General features: G+C 42.7%; 1 protein-coding gene across 3 annotated transcripts in view; it reads right to left on the bottom strand.

Moving 5' to 3' along the window:
* LOC148035492 (uncharacterized) overlaps positions 1–23,552 on the bottom strand; it is a 161,288-nt gene that overhangs the window by 80,880 nt on the left and 56,856 nt on the right. For 2 of the 3 annotated variants that reach the window (XM_087677451.1, XM_087677453.1), the window contains exons 4-6: positions 21,124–21,224; positions 20,913–20,997; positions 20,696–20,819 (exon numbers count right to left, since the gene is read on the bottom strand). In XM_087677451.1, the coding sequence (XP_087533577.1) occupies positions 20,696–20,819; positions 20,913–20,997; positions 21,124–21,224 (310 nt within the window). The remainder of the gene's footprint in view (positions 1–20,695; positions 20,820–20,912; positions 20,998–21,123; positions 21,225–23,552) is intronic. The other variant, XM_087677452.1, reaches the window with a different exon arrangement.

Below are 23,552 nucleotides of genomic sequence, written 5' to 3'. Positions count from 1 at the left end.
TATAGAGACATCAAAGGTTTAGATCTTGGTCCACATTTGCAAGTTGCCCACTCACGAGGCCACCACAGAGACCCACTCTACACAACCTTGTGGCCATTCAACCACTTGGATTCTGGACAATGGCACTACACATCACATGACCCCACTTGATGATATGTTCATCTCTCAAGCCCCTCCAACCAAGAATATCAAATGTGAGAAAAACTCCTCATCCAACATTCAAGGCATTAGTTGCATCAGGTTTAATAATGGCAAAGGCCTTCATCTCACTTCATTGGACAACATCTACCATGTCCCTTTTATTCATCCATCAACTTTGCTGGTTGGGGCTAGCAATCTTCTTCACGGCGACCACACTCCACAAACTTTTATTCATCCATTAGCTTTGTCCATTGGGGCAAGCAATCTTCTTTACAACAACCACACTCGAGAAACTTGATACCAAGACTCATTTAGCGATTGCTCGTCATGAGATACAAGCAAATGGCCTCTATTGAATGGCCCAATTTCTCTCACCATCAACATCATAGGGTTCTGAATTCCACAAGCCTCATGCACTAGCTACTACTAGGAATCCTATGAATAAAGAGTATTTGGCATTTTTACTTAGAACACCTTCAGTATGACTCTCTTTATAAGTTGTCACATCATCAGGCAATTGAGGACCTTCCACACCTAAAACTGTCCTAGGATGTTTGTCAAGGCTATTAGTAGGGGAAACAATATCGCACACCATATCCTTAGCAAGCTTCTCATAGAGCTGAGGGACCGCTTAGGTTGATTGATGTTGGCCTTTATGGACCAACATCCATCACGGCCATTAATGGAGTATTGTAATTCTTTCTTATTGCAGATGACTATTTGAGATATATGTGGATCTATTTTCTTAACAACAAATCTCACACCTTCGCATATTTCTCTACATGGTTGCACCATGTGCAAAATCAAATAGATGGTTGTATAAAAGCAATGAGAAGTGATAGCAATAAAGATTTTGTCTCCCACCAATTTCTTGAGTTCTTACATGAGCAGGGCATTCAATGCTAGATCAGCTCTACTAACTCCCGTTCCCAAAATGGAGTTGCAGAGCATAGGAACGGGATTATGATTAATATGATACACTCTATGTTTGTTCACAAAAGAGCTCATTGAGCACCTATGGTCTAAGGCTATAAACACTTTGGTGTACTTCCTCCACACACAAGGCCTTTCACTTGCTGAAAGTTCTTTATGGGTTGCAATAAGCACTACATTCTTCATTTCATAGAATAGATGAGTTCCTTGGATCCCATGGTTACCATTTTACTCCTTATGACCCAAACATACTTCAAAGGGGTCAACTATATCTTATTATCTATTCATGATTTTTTAATCACACACTTCAATTCTACAACCCTAGCAAATAACAAGGCTAAACTCTGATTGAAGTATGGGAGGATTCGCTCTAGTAGAGACGAGGTGATGGAGAATTGCCACTGACTACTACAGACGTCTTTTCCAGCAGGAGACAGCCCCAGCCACAGGACAGTGATGTAGATAGCAAGTCTGGGATCACATCCCGTCCCTCGTCATAGAGGAGATGGAACGCTCCCTCGTAGCCCTCTTCACAAAGAAGGAACTAGAGGAGGCTTTCCATACACAGGATGAGTAAAACTGCCCAGGAGAGGACGGCCTTCTAAGGCCTTCTTCACTACCTACTGGAAGGTGGTAAAGAACCCCTTATTGTTGGCCTTCCAGGAGATTTTCAGCTCAGGATGGATGCCAGGGAGTCTATTGGCAGGTCTTATCAGTCTCCTCGCCAAAGGGGAAGACCATTTGGAGCTATCCTAGTGGAGACCGATTACCCTGTTGTCAGTGGCCTATAAGGCACTGGCAAAGATAATTGGTAGGCGACTCGGCCCTGTGCTTCCAAACATTATTCATGACACACAGACAAGCTTTGTCCAAGATAGAAGCATCCTAGACAATGTCTTCACCTTCTTTGAGGCGACACAGTGGGCCCAACACAGTGGTCAAGGACTGGCGGTACTACTCTTGGACTTCGAGAAAGCCTACAACAGGGTGGACTAGAACTTCTTAGAGAGCACCATGGTGAGAATGGCCTTCCCCCACGCATGGATCAGCAAGGTCTCCGCACTTTACAGATCGGCTACCAGCAAGGTTTTTATAGATGACAGGAAAGGGGAGGAGTTTCAACTGGAGAGATCAGTCTGCCAAGGCTGCCCTCTAGCCTCATATCTGTTCCTACTCTTTGCAGAGGCAATGTCTCTCTTCCTGAAGTCATGTGTGAGCAGGTTATGCGGCCTCCGACTTTCAGGGACACAGGAGACAAAGTTGTTAGACTCATATCATGCAGATGATACAACACTCTACATAGAGGGCAATGAGCTGATGCTAGACAGAGTGAGACTAGCTCTCAAGGTGTTTTGCAGTGCAGTGGGAGCGAAAATCAACTGGCAAAAGTCGATTGGCTTCCTTACAAACCCGGACTCTAGCACGGAGTGGAGCGTCCACTTGGGATTTAGATGGGTGTACAAAGGGTAGATCGTCCATTACCTAGGGTTTCAGCTGGGAATTGTCGACATCACTCCAACCCAGTAATTTCTTCCAAACCTCGACTCTATTCAGAGGAAGTTGGACTACTGGAGTACCGCTTGCCTCTCCCCGCTTGCCTCTCCCTAGCGAGCCAAGCACTAGTGGTCAACCACGTCCTCCTAGCGACGGCTTGGTACATCGCCTTGTGTTTATGTTTCTCCTCGTCTTGTGTAGTTTAGCTTCGCTGCCTAGTGCGAAATTTCCTCTGGGGTGGGTTAGACGGTTCCAAGGACTCCAGTGCCAAGGTGGCGTGGGCAACCATCATCCGGCATCCGTCAGAGGGAGGGCTTGGGATCATAGACCCAGAGTATCAGAGCATGGCTCTTTTGGGCAAGCTAGTAGTCTGCGGTCTCACACTAGGAGGGCAGATCTAGAATGTCCTATTGCAGGAGAGCCTACAAGAGTGTAGACCAAGGCTTGGCGGTGATTGGAGGCCGTCCTTGAGATGGATCTTCACGACGGCCCAAATCACGTCCCCCAGATCCTCCTTCCTACGCAACATACTTCGTGTGTGGCAGGGCCTCCCTAAGGCTCTAATGCAGAGCCCCCCGAGTTGCCAAGAGGAGATTGACCGCCAGCCGGTGATCTGGAACACACTGGTCAAAGATCGGGATGGGGTATAGATTGGCCAACACCCCCACATCCAGTGGGCTGGTTGGGAAGCCATCCCAGCTCGTATCATCAGAGCGTGGCGGAAGGTGTACAAGATAGTGGATCAGGAAGTGTCGCAACGGGTATCAGGTTGCTAGAGAGGAGTTGAGTTGAGAAGAAGGGAGATTGACGCAGCAATACCTCAAGAGTGGCTTGGCCCCCCGAGACGAGAGCCAGTAGAGCTCGATGAGGTATGGGCCGCTAAGTTTTCAACAACGGGTACCTCCCTACAGGTGGCAGGTAAAGTGGGCGACGCCCCACATGGGACTTTCTTCACCGTGCAAGAGGAAGGGCGTCTAGTCCTCAACAGGGGGCAGCAAGATGAGGAGATAGTTGCCATTTCATGGAGGAGGATTCGGGTTGTCAGCCTTTAGGGGTAGTCATGGCAGCCGGACCCTTATGTGTTCTGGGAGGAGCTCCGTGAGAGGTGCCTCTGGATATGGGAGACCACACCACTTGATGAGCTAGAGTGGGACTCAGGAGAGTGGCTATGGCCGGCCACTACGGCGCCAAGAAGCCACCAAGGTTCCTGGAGTATACAGCCAGGATTGACAAACACATACTGATGCAGGAGGACATGGACTGGGCGTTGTCGCGGAGCAAGTACTAAGCGGAGTACGGCATCACGGATGCCTTCCAGCGAACTTTCTGGCGCCACCTATGGGATAGCTCGCGGCCGAGGAGGGTGTCATATTTCTTATGGCTGTTGGCACACAGAGATCTGGTAGTGAGGAGTTGGTTAGCCCAGATGCAGAAGAATGGAGGTTGTAAATGCTGCACACAGCAACTTCTAGAAACTCCAAAGCACTGCCTTTGGTTGTATGAGGTGGCACAGCTCATGTGGAGAGGAGCATGCCGCATTCTCCACCGTATAGCACCTATCCTTGGATGTATCTCATGGGGAGCTTTCTACTGGCAGGTAGTCGGCCATGGCCGTCACCTTTTGTATGAGGCTGGGATGCAACATGCGATATTTTTTATTGAGGCTGGGATGCAGCATGCGATATTCTTTATTGAGGCTAGGTCGTGCGTAATAGTCGGCTTGGAGGCCCTACCCATCTGCCAAGTACTAGAGCCCACAACAGACTGCTCTGAGGTATCAGTACAAGCGACTCTGGCAGAGCTCTGGACCTCCATCATCCACTCCCTGCGCGGCCATTGGTGGCTTGCATTTTGGTAAGGGTTTACTTTTGCAAGGATATACAAAATCTGATTGGGCAAAAGATCTTGACACCCAACATTCCCATGGTGGTTACATCTTCTCCTTGGGAATGGCTTTCATTGTTCAATCAAAAGCCCTAGACAAGAGACCATGGCTGCCTCCACTACCGAGGCAGAGTATCAAGCTCTCTATGATGACGCTAGGGAGGTCATATCTAAGAAGCTTACTAGCAAAGCTACACTTTCAATGTAGCATATTGACTATGTCTTGAGCTAAAAATGCATTATATGTTGATTAGCCATATTAAACAGCCTAAAACAAGCTTAATTAATTAAACCACCAAACTTTAATTAGAAAGAAACGCATTCCTAGAGAGTGTTGTTGTCCAAAAAGCCAAAACCCTAATTTGGGAATACCCAACCATCTACAAATAGATAAGCTGCCAACCATTCAGCCTTAATCTCATTTTTGCAGTTTACAAGTGCCTTCTCTCTACTGTTCATACCCCATTCACGGAGGATATCTCAGTTCAAGCTATTCTCCATTGTTTCCTATCATCACGCACCTATTGTTCAACCTTCTATTGTCGTTCATGACTATTCTCCGCCTTTCCAGCTTACTATCGTGCCTGGCGACTACTATCAGCACCCTAATCAACTAATGCCTGCTGCCACGTGGATAGACTGTCTGTTTTTGCAGCTGGCTTTCGTATGACCAGCTGATATCTGCATTTCATGTTTCCTGGAGCCGCTCAGCCTTGCCATCTCATCAAACTGCTGCATTTCTCTGTTTTTGGAGCTGCCCAACCTTGCAAAATCCTCATATTGCTGCATTTGACATTTCTATTTCATCATCTAGCTGCCACAACATCAGCCTTTGCTACATTTGCTGTTTTCTACACCAACTACCTATCTGACACTAATCCAGTCATCATCAAGGCTGTGTTTGCTACTGTCAGGTGTCCTTGAGACTACTTGCTGCATTTCAAGATCCATCACACTACAACACTCTCTCCTCCTCATACTCTTTGTCCCAAGTTGTCACCAGGTGGTGATACTTTTTGCAGTTGCTTTCCTTATTTACTTATATAAATATTTTGTTTTTCTTATCTTTAGTTGTTGATTTTTACCCCCAGAGTTCTCTTGAATCAAGCTGCGATCTTTGCTTGGCCAGAAGAGGCTGCCATTGGGACAAATTGGACTAATGGTTTGTCTGTGCCTTGGGACCGGATTGAATGGGCACTGAAGAATAGGATGCCAGTGCGTTGGGACTATGTGCTTAGCCACTGGAGATGGTGCAAGACAGAGCCTCGCCAAGACAGAAGATGCACATGTCAGAATGCCCAAGGAATAAAAGTCACCGTAACTGAGCCACATCACACTTTTTGATGTGGTTGCAATGATAAAAGTTGCTCAGAAAAACTTGAGGAATGCAAGGGTCACCATCTCTATGGGCCCCAAAATATGTTCACGTCATTATCTTTGTTTTTGTACGAGGATTAATTCTCTAGTCTATGCCGAGGTCAAATTTTACACCGATCATGGAGAATTTTAGACCAGAAGGTTTAAACGGGAAAATTGTTACATGTATGCCATGTGTCACAATTTGGGCACAAATTCCCAAGAGAGAGAGAGAGAGAGAGAGAGCCTTTTTTTAAAAACGTAATCCGCAAGAGAGGCAAATCTGAACGTGAAGTTTTCAAGGGCTAAGGGCAAATTGTTGCAAGTACATCAACTATGGAGAGTACTTCATCGTCTCTGACTCATGTATGGAGGTAGAGCTTGCTCCCTTTGGTCAACCCTCTCTTGATTCTCAAAGGAAATGCTCTGCATGATGGGCTGATTCAATTGAATGTACAATTCTGTGTTTTCTTTGCTCTTCTGCTGAGGCAAGAGCCTCACTGTTCAAGTTCAAGAAAAGTTGATTGTTCCTCCAATGCAAGAACTAAAGAAAGTGTTGACCACGCCACACAAGAACAAGGTTTTCAGCTCTGATTTAGTGCTGTTTGTGGGACTGTTGTACTGCTGGAATGATGCCAGGGTCAAAGGATTTGTAGTCCAACGGGTATGGAACATATCTGGAACGGAATAAGGTTGAGAACAGGTCAAGAAACAGGTGAAAAACAGTAAATATAGATTCTACACTTGAATTATTGAGTTTTGGTCACAGGAAGTGTTTTCCTACTTGGAATGTTGTTTTGGATATGCTATATTGTCCTTATGCAGCTGAAATTTACTCAAAAAAGATGAAAGCCAACTTTTCACAGGTTTTGTACTTTTGAACATTTCTTTTTTCTTTGTAACCTTCCATCTTTTAATTGATAAAGAAATACCGAGAGGGGCGCTGGTCTTCGGGGCCAATCTAGTGTTGAGCGAGGGAGTGAGGTCTCTATTTGTGTATGTGTGTGAAAAGATCAGGTATTAATTGAAGGGACTACCTCTTTATGTGAGTCATAGACCGGTTTCATGGTTCCATCCCCAGGATTTGAATTCTTTTCTGTAAGAATTTAAGCTCGGACAAATTTGGGTGAAAAGGCTATACACACAGGTTTTACAAAGATTATAGGTGAGAAAGACTACAAGATTTTTTCTTGGGTATAGTATTTGCTAGATACACGACTAGAGAGATGGCAGACATGGACAAAGGCAAAGGAAAACTCCCTCATGAAAAAGAAAGTTTTTCTTCTGCTCATAGATACCGAAGAGAGAGTATTGGTGCACAGGTGTCAACACCTTCTAGAACCAAGATTGAACCACAGGATGAGGAGCAAGAACAGGAGGACTTGTTTATGGCACAACTCCTCAGTATGGTAAGCTCTTTCCAATAGCTTGTAAAGAATCCTCGGATGCAAAAAAAATTGAAGTCGCATAATGAGGATTCTCAGAGTGAGTTATCACATCATACCATGGAACGCTCAAAAAGGCAAACCTCTAATGTGCGTGACCATGCGGAAAAGACACCAAACATGGAGACAGGTCTAGTGCAACAAGAAGCACAAACACAGGACCAAGGAGTGAATGGTCAAGGCAGTAATGTACAAGTGGCACAGCAGACTATTCCTCCTCAATTTGCTACCTATCCTATTTACTTTGGTGGTGGGTTAGTTTTTCAAGCAATGGCTGGATTACCCACTGGTTATCAGGGATACTTGCCCAGAGGGCCACTAGGAATGATGCATGTTGAGGCACTGAACCCACTTTATGCTAATATTGGTCTACATCTCGGTTATCAAACTTTGCAGAGTTCTTATTTGATGCCTGAAGTACAAAATGCAGCAGCTGATTTTTCTCAGCCTAGTGGGCATATGGCAGCTAAGACAGGTGAAATTAATGCTAAGAATGTGCCTAAGGGACTCCCCTTTTTACAGCAACCTATCTATGAAAACATGATACCAAAAAGTGCAAAGCCTAAAGACTATAAAGAGGATCGTCACTCACTAAAGTTTGAAACCTTCAATGGTATGCAAGATAAGCTAAAAGCTTTGACATTTATACAGTAGTTTGATGCAACTTACACTAGAGGGAATTTTACTGAGACTTTTACAGTGCGGAAGGCTGCAACTTTTTTGAAAGGTAATGTTTTGCAGTGGTGAAACATATTGTTGATGCAAGGATATGCACCTGCCACTTGGGTCCATTTTAAATAATTGTTGCAGCCTCGTGGTTAACTAACACGTTTGAAGTAGATGTCATGACTACATGGCATAAATTGGACGCGGCAAATTGTGCGGATTTAGAAGAGTACACTAAGAAATTTTGGGAAGCACTTTTGCCTGTGAGTTCTTACAGGACAGTGCCCCTGTCAGAACAAATTGAAAAGTACTGTTGTGGTTTTCCCGAAGCCATCAAGGATTATTGTACCAAGACCAAGGTTACAAATATAGTATACTTAATTGAAAATGTTGGTGTAGCAAATGCATTATTGAAAGGAAAAGCTAACAACTTTAAAGGCGCTTAAAAGAATGATTCTTAGTTTAAGCAGGATCTTGCAAGAAGAAGAAGCAATTTCCAAAAAAGACCAGCTTTACAAAGAAGTCTTTTTGGAAGAAAAGTTTTCAGCAACAGCCTCAAACTTCTTTTAAACAGGGCAAAGGACAGAAGAGGCCACTTTTTGACAAATCATTTGAAGAAAGAAAGGCTTTAATGATGGCTGGGAAATGCTTTATATGTGAACAAAAAGGCCATATTGCTTCAAGTGCTCATAGTAATCTTCTAAAGATGCGGAGGATAAAGATGCGCCAAGTAAAAAGAACCCCAGCATTGGCTTAGTGCCTGATATGATGGGAGATCAATCAGTTGATGATGCTACAGAATTGTGCAGAGCTTGGGGAAAGATCAAAGATTCCACAGTGCTTATTTTCTTTGATCCTGGAGCTCATGCAAACTTTATCTCATCGGCATTGGTAGCTAAGCTAGGTATACGTCCCGAGGAAATGGGACCAGTTGGATAGGTTGATTTGGCATGCCCAGGACATACTAAACCTATCACCCCCATTCTTGGCAAACTCCATATGCACATTCAAAGCTATGTGGACACAAAGGAGTTCCATATTATGCTTTTAGAGGGTTGTGATGTTCTGTTGGGTATTCCATGGTGCCACAGGAAGCATGCTATCTTGGATACTTACAACAGAACAATTACTCTTGTACATAGGAGCAAGACTCATGTGTTAGATGTGAAGCTTAAAGGAGAGTCCGTCCCAATTGTTTCTGCTTCTGCAATTACTTCTGTAATGAAAAATCATATTTCTACCCACTTGGTTTTGGCAAAGCAAGTTAATGAAGTTGACACTAATGTGTGTCTGTACTAGATGAAAGTAGAAAAGCTTTCTTGGATAAATTCAACAAACTATTTCTCAAATTCGTTACCAAGAGAGTTACCCCCCAAGAGGCCTGTAGATTATACCATAGATCTTATTCCAGGGACTAGTCTGCCCAATAGGCCACCATACAGGGTCAGTGCATTGTAGCAGAAAGAGATTATGACACAGGTTAATGAGCTTTTAGAGAAGGGATTAATTCATGCCAGTAGTTCTACGTTTTATTCAACTCTGTTGCTAGTTCAGAAAAAGGACCGCTCTTGGCAAATGTGTATTGACTACAGAGTCTTGAATAAGAACGCAATCAAGAATAGGTTTTCGATTCCGAGGATAGATGGCATTCTTGATCGATTACAGGGAGTAGGAATGTTTAACATGATAGATTTCAAAAGTGGGTACCATCATATTAGAAACAGGTTGGAGGATATCCATAAGACTGCTTTTAGAACGACATGTGGTCTCTATGAATTTTTAGTCATGCCATTTGGATCGACCAATGCTCCTACCACATTTAACAAGATAATGGATAGAATTTTCCGCCCTTATAGAAGTTTCGCTAGCACATTTTTTGATGATATGATTATCTTTTCAAAGAATGAAGAGAAGCATAGAAAACACTTAGTTACAATCTTTAATGAGCTTAAGCGTAGCAAATTACTCATTAATGGTAAGAAGAGTGAATTCTTTTTGAAAGAGATTTGTTGGGTATTTCACTCACGCCTCACTTACGCCTACACTCACATCGGAGTGTAGGTGATCAGTAGGACACTGGGGCACTTACCGTGTTCGGGTGTGAACACCCCCCCTACAACCCTAAGGTTTAAGGGTTGTACCTTGTACTTTCAGTTTACACTCTTTCAGACTATCGCATTGGGTGTCTGCTTCACTCTCCACTGTCTACTATTTTCTGTGCTGAGCTTTGATCCTGCCTCCACTCTCACGTTTGGTAACAAAGCATTGGCTTTGTTGAGCTCAGCTCCGTTCAGCATTCGGGACTCTCTGCTCACTCTGAAGCGCCGAACATCAGCTGCTGCCCCGCCAATATCCAGCTCGCCACTGCTGCCCGTCAACAATCGTCAAACAGCCATTAGACGTCCCGTAAAACAGTCGTTGCCGGCCTGGGCCGTCACCTACTGCACCATCCTTGTCTAGACGCCCCGACAACTGCTGCACACCCCGCCAACTGTTGCATGCCCCGACTATCAATCACACTGCCCACCCGTCAGACGCCACGTCAGCCGTTAGCTGATAAACGACACACCACTACTGCGCCGCCCGTCACCCGTCAGCACCACGCTGACCACCCCTCTGACCTGACACGCGCCAGTAATCAGTGACAGCCCGTCATTACATCAGGTATTCTAAAAAAAATTTAATCCAGATAAATTTCTGAAACAGGGGGTTCCTACGCAGTAGTCACAGCATTCAGAAACGTGTCTGGGACACATTAAATGCAATTTCTGGACACATTCATCAAAAAAATTTGGGGCTATTATGTTTTCTGAGGACATTGCCATATGTACTACAATTACAGTCATTGATAGACTGTTTTGAACAAATCTGGGGCAAGAAATTTTGGGGATTTTGCTGGTACAGTGTTGTTGAACACTGATTGCACGTTGGACTGCGTGCATAACAGACAGTTTTGACAGAGTGCACCTTTGTACACTAATTGGAGAAAGTTATTCCCTGCAATTTCTGGAAATTTTCAGATTTCCAGTGTAGTCCTGCTTCGACATTGCTCTTTTGCATTTTTTTTGCTAATTGAAAATCATGGCAAATCAAGGAGGAGATGTTTTCACCTATGTATCCAAGGAGGACAGATTGGATGGAAATAACTATTCACTTTGGTCCTTCATGATGAAGAATGTACTTGTGGCCAAAAATCTTTGGGATTAAGTTAGTGGAGAAGAAGCTCGACCTGGAGTTGTGGCTTCAGCTACTCCTCCTCCAGGAGGACGTGCACCACGGGCACCTCAGCCTGCTCCACTTCAGCCACTTCCCCAAAGAACAACAGCTCAAAAAGCATGGGATACATGGGATGCATAGGCTTTGTCGCTAATTGCATTGGCAGTTCACCGGTCAATTATCCCCCACATTCGTTCAGCAGCTTCTTCACGAGAAGCTTGACTAACTTTGGAGCAGATGTTTGCAGGCAAGAATGAGACTCGCATCAGGACTTGCGAGAGCAACTCATGAATGTTGATGAGTACTATTCGGATGCACAGATGATATCCACCACTTTAAACTCATTACCTCCTTCGTACTTGACTTTTCATACGGCCTTAAACCTCACCATGAGGATTGCCGCACAGCCAATCACTTTTCTTCAATTAGTCAGTTTGCTTCTAGAGGAGGAGCAAACACAAAGGAATAGTGGTGTGGATGCTATAGCCTCTGAGCGGGCTTTTATGGCTAGATAGAAGGGCAAAGGCAACCAAGTGAAGAATGCTCCGCAGAGTTCTGGAACTTCTAGCACATCCCAAGCAAACAAAAAACAAGGGGGCAAGCAAGCCAAAAAGGGAAAATGCCATTATTGCAAGAAGCCAGGACACTACATCACTGAGTGCAAAAAGCGCATTGCCAAAGACAAAAAAAAGGAGTCAGGAATGTCTATTTCTGATGCTCCTTCCACTGCTACGGAGTTTGCGCCCTTTGTTGCAGACAAGGACTATTGTTTTTACACATGCAGTTATGACACCTCTTGGATAAATCGAGCATTTAGCTCTACTGAGGATGTGGGCACTTGGTTTTTTGATAGTGGTGCTTCTAGTCATATTACATCTCGCAGAGATTTATTTGCATCTGTTCATGCAACTCCAGTTGGCAAGTCTGTACAGTGTGCCAACAATGCATCATACCCTATTAGAGGTATTGGGGAGATTGTGCTCACAGCCATTGATGGCTCTATTCTCCGCCTTCAAGATGCTATATTTGTGCCCAATATAAAGAAGAATTTGCTCTCTATCTCTTTTTTGGCACGTTGTGGATTGCAGGTCACATTTGATGATGACAGATGCATGGTGAGAGACAAAGAATACATGACTTTGGTCTTGATAGGCACTTTATGTCATGGGTTATACGAGTTGGATGCTCTTTCAGTTGATCAGTCAACGTATTCGACATCCACTCTTACTCCTGCTATGATACAAGCAGAGTTATGGCATGCTAGGATAGGGCATGTGAACTTTGGTAGCTTGATGCTCTTACAGCCTACACAGATGCTAGATAGATTACCTATACTGGAGAGACCTCCTGAGCACTTGTGCGAAGGATGTACTTTGGAAAAAATGCATCGTTTTTTATTTCCCCGTGATGTTGCTTTTAGAGCAACAGCCAAGTTGCAGTTAGTGCATTCAGATGTATGTGGGCCTATGCAAACAAAGTCATTGGGAGGATGTTACTATTTTGTGACTTTTATTGATGACTTTACTCGCTTTTGCTGGGTCTACTCTTTGGTCAAAAATTCAGAAGTGTATGATACATTCTTGGCTTTTATTGCACTTGTTGAAAACCAGTCTAGTTGTAAAATTAAGAATCTCCGTTCGGACCGAGGGGGGGAATACATGTCCTCTATGCTTAATTCCTTTTTGAAGCAGAAGGGCATTGTCCATCAGTACACTACTGCTTATACTCCACACCAGAATGGGGTTGCAAAGAGAAAGAATCGATCACTCATGGAGATCGCCATATGTATGCTGAAGGCAAAGAGATTGCCTCACAGTTTCTGGATGGAAGCCATCATGTGTGCTTGCATGTTTTGAACTGATGCCCCACCAAAGCATTGAAGAAAATTACACCTTTTGAGGCTTGGAACAGCCGGAAACCTTCTGTTGGACACTTTCGTACCTTTGGGTGCCTTGCATATGCACATATTCCAAAGATACTCAGAAAAAAGTTGGATGACAAGGCTGTTAAACGCATTTTTATGGGATATAGCAGTGAGAGCAAAGGCTACAGACTCTATGATCCTATTTCTAAAAAGGTGTTTGTCAGTAGGGATGTACTATTTGATGAAAAATCAGATTTGTCCCTAGCTGGTTTAGATACATATCACGCTGCCCGTGATGTATTTGAAAGGCTATTGCCCATTACATTTGGTGATTCAGCTGGAGTTTCAGCAAGTAAACTCAATGTTCAGCCAGCTAATCATTTGGAAAATGCAGAAAATCAGCCATTGGCTGATCTGAATATTCAGCAAAGTGCTGAAACTGAAATTCAGCAAGAGCTTATGCACAGTCAGGAGGCAAGACAAATGCCTAGATGGTATTTACAGACTATGAAAGATAGTCATTTGGAAGCACCATGGCTGGTTGTACTAGAAGGCAAGCTCGTATGCATGATATTGCACATACCATGGAGTTCGTTATGGCAGCAAGCACCTTCGATGATGAGGAGCCTGAATGTTTTGAAGATGCACAACAGAGTGTGCATTGGATGGCACCAATGAAAGCTGAATTGGATTCTATCACTAAGAATCAAACATGGGATTTGGTGTTTTGCCATTTGGGAAGAAAGCCATTGGAACAAAATGGGCCTACAATTTGAAACGGAATGCTGATGGATCCATTGACAAATACAAGGCAAGGCTTGTAGCTAAAGGCTATGCACAGAAAAAAGGCATTGACTATGAGGAGACATTTGCTCCTACCTCCCGTATGACGACCATCAGGTCTATGGTTGCTTTGGCTGCTCATTATGGATGGACTGTGCATCAGTTGGATATTAAAACTGCATTTTTACATGGGAAACTTCATGAGGAAGTATATGTACAGCAGCCCATTGGTTTTGCAGTTAAGGGCTTGGAACACTTGGTATGCAAGCTGAAAAAAGCTTTGTATGGTTTGAAACAAGCTCCTAGAGCTTGGTATGCAAAGATAGATGCTTTCTTGCTTAGCCAAGGGTTCATAAACAGCTCATCTGAGTCTACCCTTTACGTATGTAAAGATGGGGGATCCATGCTGATCATTTGTCTTTATGTTGATGATCTCTTGCTTACAGGGACACATGCTGATCAGATTTCAGCATTTAAACAAAATTTGCAACAAACTTTTGACATGTCAGACTTGGGATCTTTGCATTATTATTTGGGCATTCAGTTTATACATGATGCTAGAGGTATTGGGTTATCACAGTCAAGATACATTGGTATCAGACTTGGGATCTTTGCATTATTACTTGGGCATTCAGTTCATACATGATGCTAGAGGTATTGGGTTATCACAGTCAAGATACATTGGTAAACTTCTTGAGAAGTTTGGCTTACAGGATTGCAAGCCAGTTTGTACACCAATGGATCCTGGACTTAAACTATCATTACATGATGACAGTGATTTATTTGATATACACATATATGCTCCAGTAGTTGGATGTCTTATTTACTTATGCAACACTAGGCTAGACATACTGTTTGCAGTTTCAGCCCTGAGCAGATATATACATCAGCCACGCATGTCACATTGGCAAGCTGTCAAGCGTGTCTTCCGTTACTTGCAGGGTACTAGATCTCTTGGATTGCTTTATGCCAAGGGGGGACCACTACAGTTACATGCTTACAGTGATTTTGATTGGGCTGGTGATTATGATTCACGTCACTCCACTAGTGCCAATTGTTTCTTTCTTGGCTCGTCTTGCATATCTTGGCTTAGCAAGAAACAGTCCACTGTTGCCACATCGTCATGTGAAGCTGAATACAAGACAGCTTTCACTACCACAGTGGAATGCGTATGGATTAGACCCTTGCTTGCTGATCTCGATGTATCTGTTACAGAGCCTACTCCCTTGTTCACTGACAGTCAAAGTGCCATTGCAGTGGCACGGAACCCAGTGTTTCACGCACGCACGAAACACATTAAGATACTTTATCACTTTGTCAGAGAGAGGCTACATGCAGGTGATATCAGCCTTGTCTATTGTCCTACCACCAGTAATGTGGCAAACATCTTCACCAAAGCTCTTCCTCGTGAGCAGTTTAAAGCATTTCACCATGCTTTAAATTTGATCTCCTTTGGTGGCGGATGATCCTTGTACACTTGATCACTCTTCACTCCAAGGGGGTTTGTCGGGTATTTCACTCACGCCTCACTTACACCTACGCTCACATCGGAGTGTCGGTGATCAGTAGGACACTGGGGCACTTTTTACTCTCGGTAGGAGAGGTTTTTTCCCCCAAACTTATGGTATTATTTCATATGTGCTTACGACACACACTTACGGGCACTTACCGTGTTCGAGTGTGAACACCCCCCTACAACCCTAAGGTTTTAAGGGTTGTACCTTGTACTTTCAGTTTACACTCTTTCAGACTATTGCATTGAGTGTCGTGCTTCACTCTCCACTGTCTACTGTTTTCTGTGCTAAGCTTTGATCCTAACTCCACTCTCACAAGATTCACTTCCTTAGGCACATAGTTTCTAAAGATGCTGTGAAGATGAATCCTGCAAAGATAGAAGCAATTGTCTCTTGGCCAAACTTGAAACCATTCATGATGTCCGCAGTTTCCTTGGCCTATGCTCTTACAACAGAAGATTTGTAACACACTTTGCAGAGATTACTTCTCCTTTACATGTGCTTGAAAAGAAGGATGTCAAATGGCAATGGACTGATAAACAAAAATCAACATTTAGATGTTTGAAGGGGAAAATGACTACAGATCCAGTACTTATTTTGCCAGATCTGTCTAAGCCATTCGTAGTGCAATGTGATGCATGTGGAAATAGCATTGGTGCTGTATTAATGCAGAATGGCGGAGTTGTGGCATACGACAATAGAGTACTCTCTGTCGTTGAAAGGACTTACCACATTTATGAGAAAGACTTATTGGCTGTGATCCATGCACTTTCTAGTTGAAAGCACTATTTGCTTGGTGTTGATTTTGTAGTGCAAACGGATCATCAAAACACAAGCTAAATTGTCAAAAAAACACATGCGTTAGGCAAATTTCCTATCTATATTTCGTTTTCAGATAGTACATGTGGAAGGCAAGAAGAATGTAGTTGCAGATGCTTTATCTCGCAAACCACAAGTGTCAGCTATTTCAATTTCTTATCACCATGAATTGGATAATATGAAAGGGCAATAGGCTACTGACGAAGATTTCTCTGAAATCTATGAACAGTTAATCAATGGCCAACATCATGATCATTATGTGTTCAAAGAAGGCTTTATCATGATGCATGGAAGACTATGCGTTGAAAAACAGCTAAAGCCAAAAGTTTTATTAGAAAGTCATGCTCCACCGTATGCAGCACATCGTGGTATAGATGCTACAGTCAAAGCGGTAGAGACTTTATTCTATTGGCCAGCCTTGAGATCTAATATTGATGCATATGTCAGATCTTGCCTTGTATGCCAAAAGGTCAAATTTGATAGACAGAAGGCACCAGGGTTATTGCAACCACTGCCTATTATACACGAGATCCATAGATGTGGAATATAATTAAATAAGTAATAAAATTTGAATAAAATTAAAATACAATCAATAACAAACATTGATAGTATTGATTCACTCGAATCAATCATTGTAACTAAATGCATTACAAATAATGATAATGATAATCAAGAGAAGTCACACTATTACATGTGAGTCGTATCTAGGATTAGTTGAGATATTTTCTTGTAGTTTTTTTACCATTGTCCCGTAGTAGAGAGAATATATGTTTGCAAATGCAAATGCAATTAGAACAAGCTCCCTAACAAGCTACATTCATAAAATTATACCACCGACTCCAATACAAGGTACACAAGTTTCTACTTTTGTTCCTTCTTCCTCTTTTACTTCTCCTCCTTTGCAACATTTTGATAAAGATTGTGATGAAGTCAAAGTGCCATAGCTTGATCATGGAAAAAGTCCTCTTGAAGATCCATTCTTGTATGTTAATACACAAATAGGTGATTATAAGAAAAAGATATTTGAGATTCCACCTATTCAAAAAATTTGGGCTTGGACTAGTACAGTCCCTTTTTGGTTCCAATTCTAGGCCTAAGAGGGGGTGTTGAGCTTTAAAAAAATTATATGCTGATTAGCCATATTAAACAACCCCAAAACAAGCTTTATTAATCAAATTGTCAAACTTTCATTAAAAAGAAATGTGTTCCTAGAAAGTGTATGTGACCGATAAGGCAAACCCTGATTTGGAAGGACCCAACCATCTATAAATAGACACTGCCCACCACTCAGCCTTAATCTCAATTTTGCAACTTGTAGGTGCCTTCTCTGTATTTATTGTGTAGAGTCTGTTTGTGGAGGTTATCTCAATTCGAGCTACTGCCCATTGTTTCCTATCATTGGCACCTAATGTCTAGCCTTTTGCTGTTGTTCATGACTGTTCTCGGCCTTTCCAGCTTGCTGTCCAACATAGCAACTACTGTCTACACCCTGATAAGCTGGCACTTGCTACCATGTGGACAGACTGTTTGTGTTTGCAGCTGTATGACCAGCTGATATCTGCATTTTTCTGTTCTTGGAGCCACCTAGCCTTGCCACATCAGACTACTGCATTTTGTTGTCTCTGAATCCCATTCCCAACCTTGCTACATTTGACAGCCATGCTCCATCACCCAGCTTCCATGACATCAGCCTTTGCTGCATTTGTTGTTTTTGTTGGGTTTGACTCATGCCTATGCTCACAAAGGAGTGTCGGTGATCCTCGGTAGAACACTGGGGCACTTTTTACTCTCCTTAGTCACTCAACTAGTGGTAATTGTTTCTTTCTTGGCTCATCTTGCATCTCTTGGCTTAGCAAGAAACAATCCACTATTGCCACATCGTCTTGTGAAACTGAATACAACGCAGCTTTCACTACCACAGTTGAATGTGTATGGCTTAGACACTTAACGGCTGATCTTGATGTATCTTTCACAAAGCCTACTCCTTTGTTCAGTGACAGTAATGCCATTGCAATGGCATGGAACCAAATGTTTCATACACGCACACAACGCATAGAGATCCACTATCACTTTGTCAGAGAGAGGCTACATGCAGAAGATATCAGCCTTGTCTACTGTCCTACCACCAGTAATGTGGCACACTTCTTCACCAAACCTCTTCCTCGTGACAAATTTGAAGCATTTCACAACGCTTTAAATTTGATCTCCTTTGGTGAATGATCCTTGTATATTAATCACTCTTTACTCCAGGGGGGTTTGTTGGGTTTGACTCACACCTACACTCACAAAGGAGTGTCGATAGTCCTTGGTAGGACACTCCGGTACTTTTCACTCTCCTTACGAGAGGTTTTTTCCCCAACTTTACTCACTTTTATTTTATGTGAATGAATACAATGCTCAATGTAGCAAACACACTATGTAAGGTTTATACTAAATCTCGAACTCCTATATCTTAGGAAACGGGATGGAGAGTATGAGCAGAAGAGTGTATTGTACTTTGACGGGTCTCGAAATGTAGTGCGCTGCCTCGAGTATACCTGGTTGCAGCAAACACAACCTTGATGATGGCTAGACACGTAGTTGGTGTAGAAAACTGTGAGAGGTGAGAGGATGCACAAAGATCAAAGCTCAGCTAAGAGTACAGTTGATAATGAAGAGAGCGTAAGAGTGAGGACACGAATCCCAATGCAGTAATCAAAAGAGTATGTAGTGCAAGTACAAAGTACAACCCTTAAACCTTAGGGTTGCTAATGTGTGTTCACACCTGAAAGGTGATTCAAGTTTCTTTCGTCTTTTGTGTTTATTGTCTCTGTGTTACCCTAACCCTAACTGTGTTTCTTTATTATCAACCTTTGTGTTTGTCATACGATTGTGTTTCTATTCTACAGTCAAGCATTTCTTCGCCCTAATCTTTTGCGATTACCAAAGTGAAATAGTGCTAGCTGGTAATCCCATCATCAATCTGTGGACAAAGTATGGTGATGTGCACTACCATTTACCAGAGACCAAGAGGAGTTAGGCACCATTTGCCTAAAGTTTATACCTTCATCGAACAATTTTGCAAATATTTTGGCCGAGCTAGTTAACAGCCTGATCCTATAATATCTTCTTCCAAGGATCAAAGTCGATGCTCCCGCCCTCTCAACATCCGCATGATGGGGAGTGGGGATCCCCATAGCTTTCTCTTCCACTTGGTAAGAGAGGATTGCTTCTTCTCTTGGTACTTACAAGATTTTTTTAGATACATCTGTACTATGAATCATCATATGTTTACATCTTGATAATCATGATTGTAAAAGGGCACTTAAACAAGTGAACAATTCTCCGACGAGGGCATGTCCAAGTGGCATTGTTGCATAGCATTCTGCTTGAGCATAATACTTTGCATTACCCCTACATGAAATCAGGCATTGGCCTTCTGTTTTTGTGAATAGAGCGCTTTGGATGAGAAGAAAACATGTCTTTTGGCAAGTATCCAAGGATGGAAATCTCTATGAATCTTTGTATACCAAACGCGCCCAACCTTGTACAGCTGAGATGGAGATGTCAGCCATGCCAATGCTGTGAGAGTGCGCACCGGAAGGGAAACACAAACACAGAGAGGAAACACCAACCTTGTACAAGGTTGGGCCACCATTGGCCCAAGCAGAGCTCTATGGGATTCAGTCTAGATAGAGGAGTATGTAGTGGGTTTGTTGCTGGTCCATGCCCCTAACAGACAGAGAGACACACGGTAGCTCTAGAGTACAATAAGGGTGTGATGGTTTGTTGGTGGTTTATGGCCCTAACAAACAGAGAGACAGAGTAGAGCTCTAGACTAAAATAAGGATCGCCATAAACTGCATCAATGGATATCATGCGGAGACTTCAATATGTGAAGTCTCTACAGGTGAGTTGGGAATACACAGGCTACTACAGGCTATGACCAAGCACCTCGTGAGCAGCTTATTTTTCTTGTTATTCTTTCTTTGCCTCATGAAGATTGTGTTTCTCAATGAAACATTCAAAGGTTTACAAATTTCACACTAACTCTTAACTGTTCAGTAGACCCAGTATTTAAAAGGCACCTACTTCACATTTTTCATTAACTTTTCAAATTCTAACCTTCTACATCACACCCCCTATAGCAATTCCTGCTTGCCAAACTTTACTTGGATCTTGGAAGAAAAACTCTTGAGGTAAGATAGTTGGCAAAACATCGACATTAAAATTGTTGGCCAAATATGCATAGGGAATTACAACCTAGACATTCCTTGTTTTCCCATGTGATGAAATAACATTTGCCAACCTTTATAGTGATTAGGATAACGACTTAGAAATCCTGCACACTAGCATAAATACTGCTCTTGATACATCATAATTGGAATGTTGGACAATGTTGCAATCTAAATTGTTCAAGCCCCAATGCAACACAGAACATTGCACCAGTAAGTACTCTCAATTCAGCATGAGTTATTGCATTTCCAAAAAAGTTTTTCCCAACATTATGCTTCTTAATTTTGCACTACCTTTGTTGAGAAAAATTTTACAAGTAGTGAATAAACACAGCAGTTTCTGATCTAGCCAAAGAAAATGCTTACCAAAATCATTAAAGCTAGCCCCAGCTCTCTCATATTCATAAAGAGCATGAAAGGATGTTTCTGCAAAATTCCTCAGCAGTTGCACTTCCTCTGTTAGAGAAGCATCTTCACAGTTGTTCAGCTCCTGTACAATATTACTGTGCTCAACCAGCTTGACAGAATGACCAGCCTACAAAAGAGAATTGAACAAGGTTGTAGAACATTTTTGAGAACTCACTGATTCTGTGAAGAACAGAGGTAACCTGATGGAAGTTGGGAGCAATGCAATAAACGGAGACCAAGCTGATCCTTCATGCTTGGACCTGGCTTCACAAAGGTACTCCTTTAGAAGTTTATCAGAACTCGTTCTTTTTCAGGTACTTCATTCATCCAGAAACAGGGCCATATTACTCTAAGAAAATGTTAAAAGTTTTTCAATAAGGTATGACCTCTCACGCAGGAGTTTTGTCGCCAACCGCAACTCCCACGGAGACCCCTTCAATGTGGCAGGGTCACCTTCTGCAAGTTTATCTGACAGGCATAAGTTTATCTGTCATGCAACAGGGAAAACCATGGTTTTATTTCGTGTAATGAACCATGCTAACAAGTTAAGTGAGCCCTAAAACAAGCTATTTGACCTTCTCGCTGTGTTAACTTACATCTTACCAAAAGATTGTAAATGCTTTAAAAGCAACCACCCCAAAAGCTCCATCTCTCTATTTCTCTCCTTCACTGGACACCATCATTTCTCATCCCATTGCTACTGCTGCTTCCCTCCTCACTCATCAACTTGCCCTCTTCCCCCTCTTTCCTCATCAATATCCCACATGGATGTTGAAGAAGGAAGATTTGGGTTTGGGAAGGACACAAGGTCTCCCTTCTTCTGTTTGTGTTTGAGTTTTGAGTTTTGCATTTAGGGTTTGAGTTTGAGTTTTGCGTTTAGGGTTTGAGTTTTGCCCTTTGTGTCTGTGTCTGTGTCTTTGTGTTTCTGTCATGGTCGTACACTCTGTGTGTCCTCAATGCAAACCCTAGCAGTCTTCTTAATATCCATATCCACCGTTGGGAAACCAATTATTGAACTTGATGAGGCAAAAAGGGCCCTTACAAAAAGCCTCCAGTCAATACTTGTTGGACATTCTTTGCACCCTATAAACATTGACTTGAACGTGCACAGAGACCACAGTCCCATGGGACAATTCACATGATTTGTTGCCATTTGGCTCTAGGGACTTCTCCCACTTCTTCTATGCCATCAGCTAAGCATTCCACCGAGTCTTAGAGTCAACTTTTCACTCCTCTCTTGTCATTGGTCATTCTAGAGAATCAAAAGAATCAGTATACCTTGGTTAAGAAACTGTTTGGTTATACAAACTCAAACTGCCTAGGCCAATGCTTCATATACAAAGGCAATGATCACTGCCACAACCAGACCATAACAAAGGAGCAGAATCCAACACCATGAGTTTAAAAGGATCCCACTGGACCTAGAGTAGGCCCCAAAAAAGGTGGTTACTCCTATTCCAACAATTTGATTTTCAAGTGGTCACTAAACCCGATCGTTCCCATGTCCTAGTCCTTCATCTACCATGAATCCCTTAGAGTGAAGAAGAGGAGAAAGATGATCTAGACCTTCTTGGCATTGCTCTATTTCTAGTGGAAACTATAACCCAATGGTACGCAGCCATTGCCAATCTCTTGGCTATACAACAATACCCTTATGGCATAATTAGAAAAGAGAAGAAGAAGCTTTTGTTGGAATCAATTTCCTACACCTTGCCAAGCAGTGCAACGTACAAGAAAGGTAAAGATAAAGTGCTACAGAGATATGTAGCAAGAGACGAGATTGTAATCATTTTGAAAGCTTGCCATGACAAGCCATATGGTGGAAACTTTGCAGGAGAAGACACAACCAAGAAAGCTGTACTTGCAAGATACTAGTGGCCCACCCTACATAAAGATGCCTATGATTACTATAAGCAAAATAATTCAGCAAATCAATAGACAACCCTTCAAATGGGATCCTCTACCCAAAGTCCCTTCTGGCCATGCAGGCCGCCCCACACACACTAAAGGGTGCCTTTCTTTCAGCTGGCCCTTAACTTGGAATCCTCACAAGAGGTTCCCTTTTGGCCAATAATATGCTCCTAGATGTATAGTGTATAGGGCCCTCTTTCAATTGGTCCTCCATTCACTATGACTGGTTCACGTCATTTTCTAGCTTGTCTCCAAAGGCCCAATTTTCCATGGACCATTATTCCTCCTTCTGGTTTTCCATGGATGCTGGAAAACTTTCAGGCTGTTATACAACCTGCCTGGCAAGGTGATCAGCCATTGGTCCTTTGCTTTGATGTGGAGTTTTTCTCCCCCTGTGGTCACTTCTAGTTCATGACTTTATGGCTGCAGTATTCACACTCATTGATATATGTTAAGGGGGCAGGTATCTCCAAAATGGGACTAGCACTTGGTACCAAATCTATGTCAATTCAAGGAGTGTTGAGAAACCAAGTCATTCAGTACATTTTCCCTCCTACATTACTATTTTTGTTTTCTATTTACCCGTGAGACTTTAGTGAGCGCCAATCGATACAGTCTATGCCTATAAATACGGCACTTTGTCACTCTCTTCCATATTCTTCTCTCCTTTCTCCATCCTCTCTACTGCCATTCACACCCAACAAGGAGGACACTACAATTCATGGCTTTTGCATCCATCTCCACCTAGCATCTTGCAGCCTACATCATCTAGTGTCAACTCTCCTCACTTGGCATCATCATCAGGCTTGCATTTGCGGCAGTTTTAGGCTGTTTACAGCAATCGACTATCTGCAGCAACTTACACAGAGAGATCATCAAATATTCTTGTGTTTTCTTCTCCAGC

The sequence above is a fragment of the Lygodium microphyllum genome, chromosome 5 (assembly GCF_053477565.2).
Source record: "Lygodium microphyllum isolate KBCC chromosome 5, Lygodium_microphyllum_v1.1.10, whole genome shotgun sequence".
Taxonomy (NCBI): domain Eukaryota; kingdom Viridiplantae; phylum Streptophyta; class Polypodiopsida; order Schizaeales; family Lygodiaceae; genus Lygodium; species Lygodium microphyllum.
The sequence above is the reverse complement of the archived record's forward strand: the minus strand, read 5'-3'. Positions and strand labels throughout refer to the sequence as shown.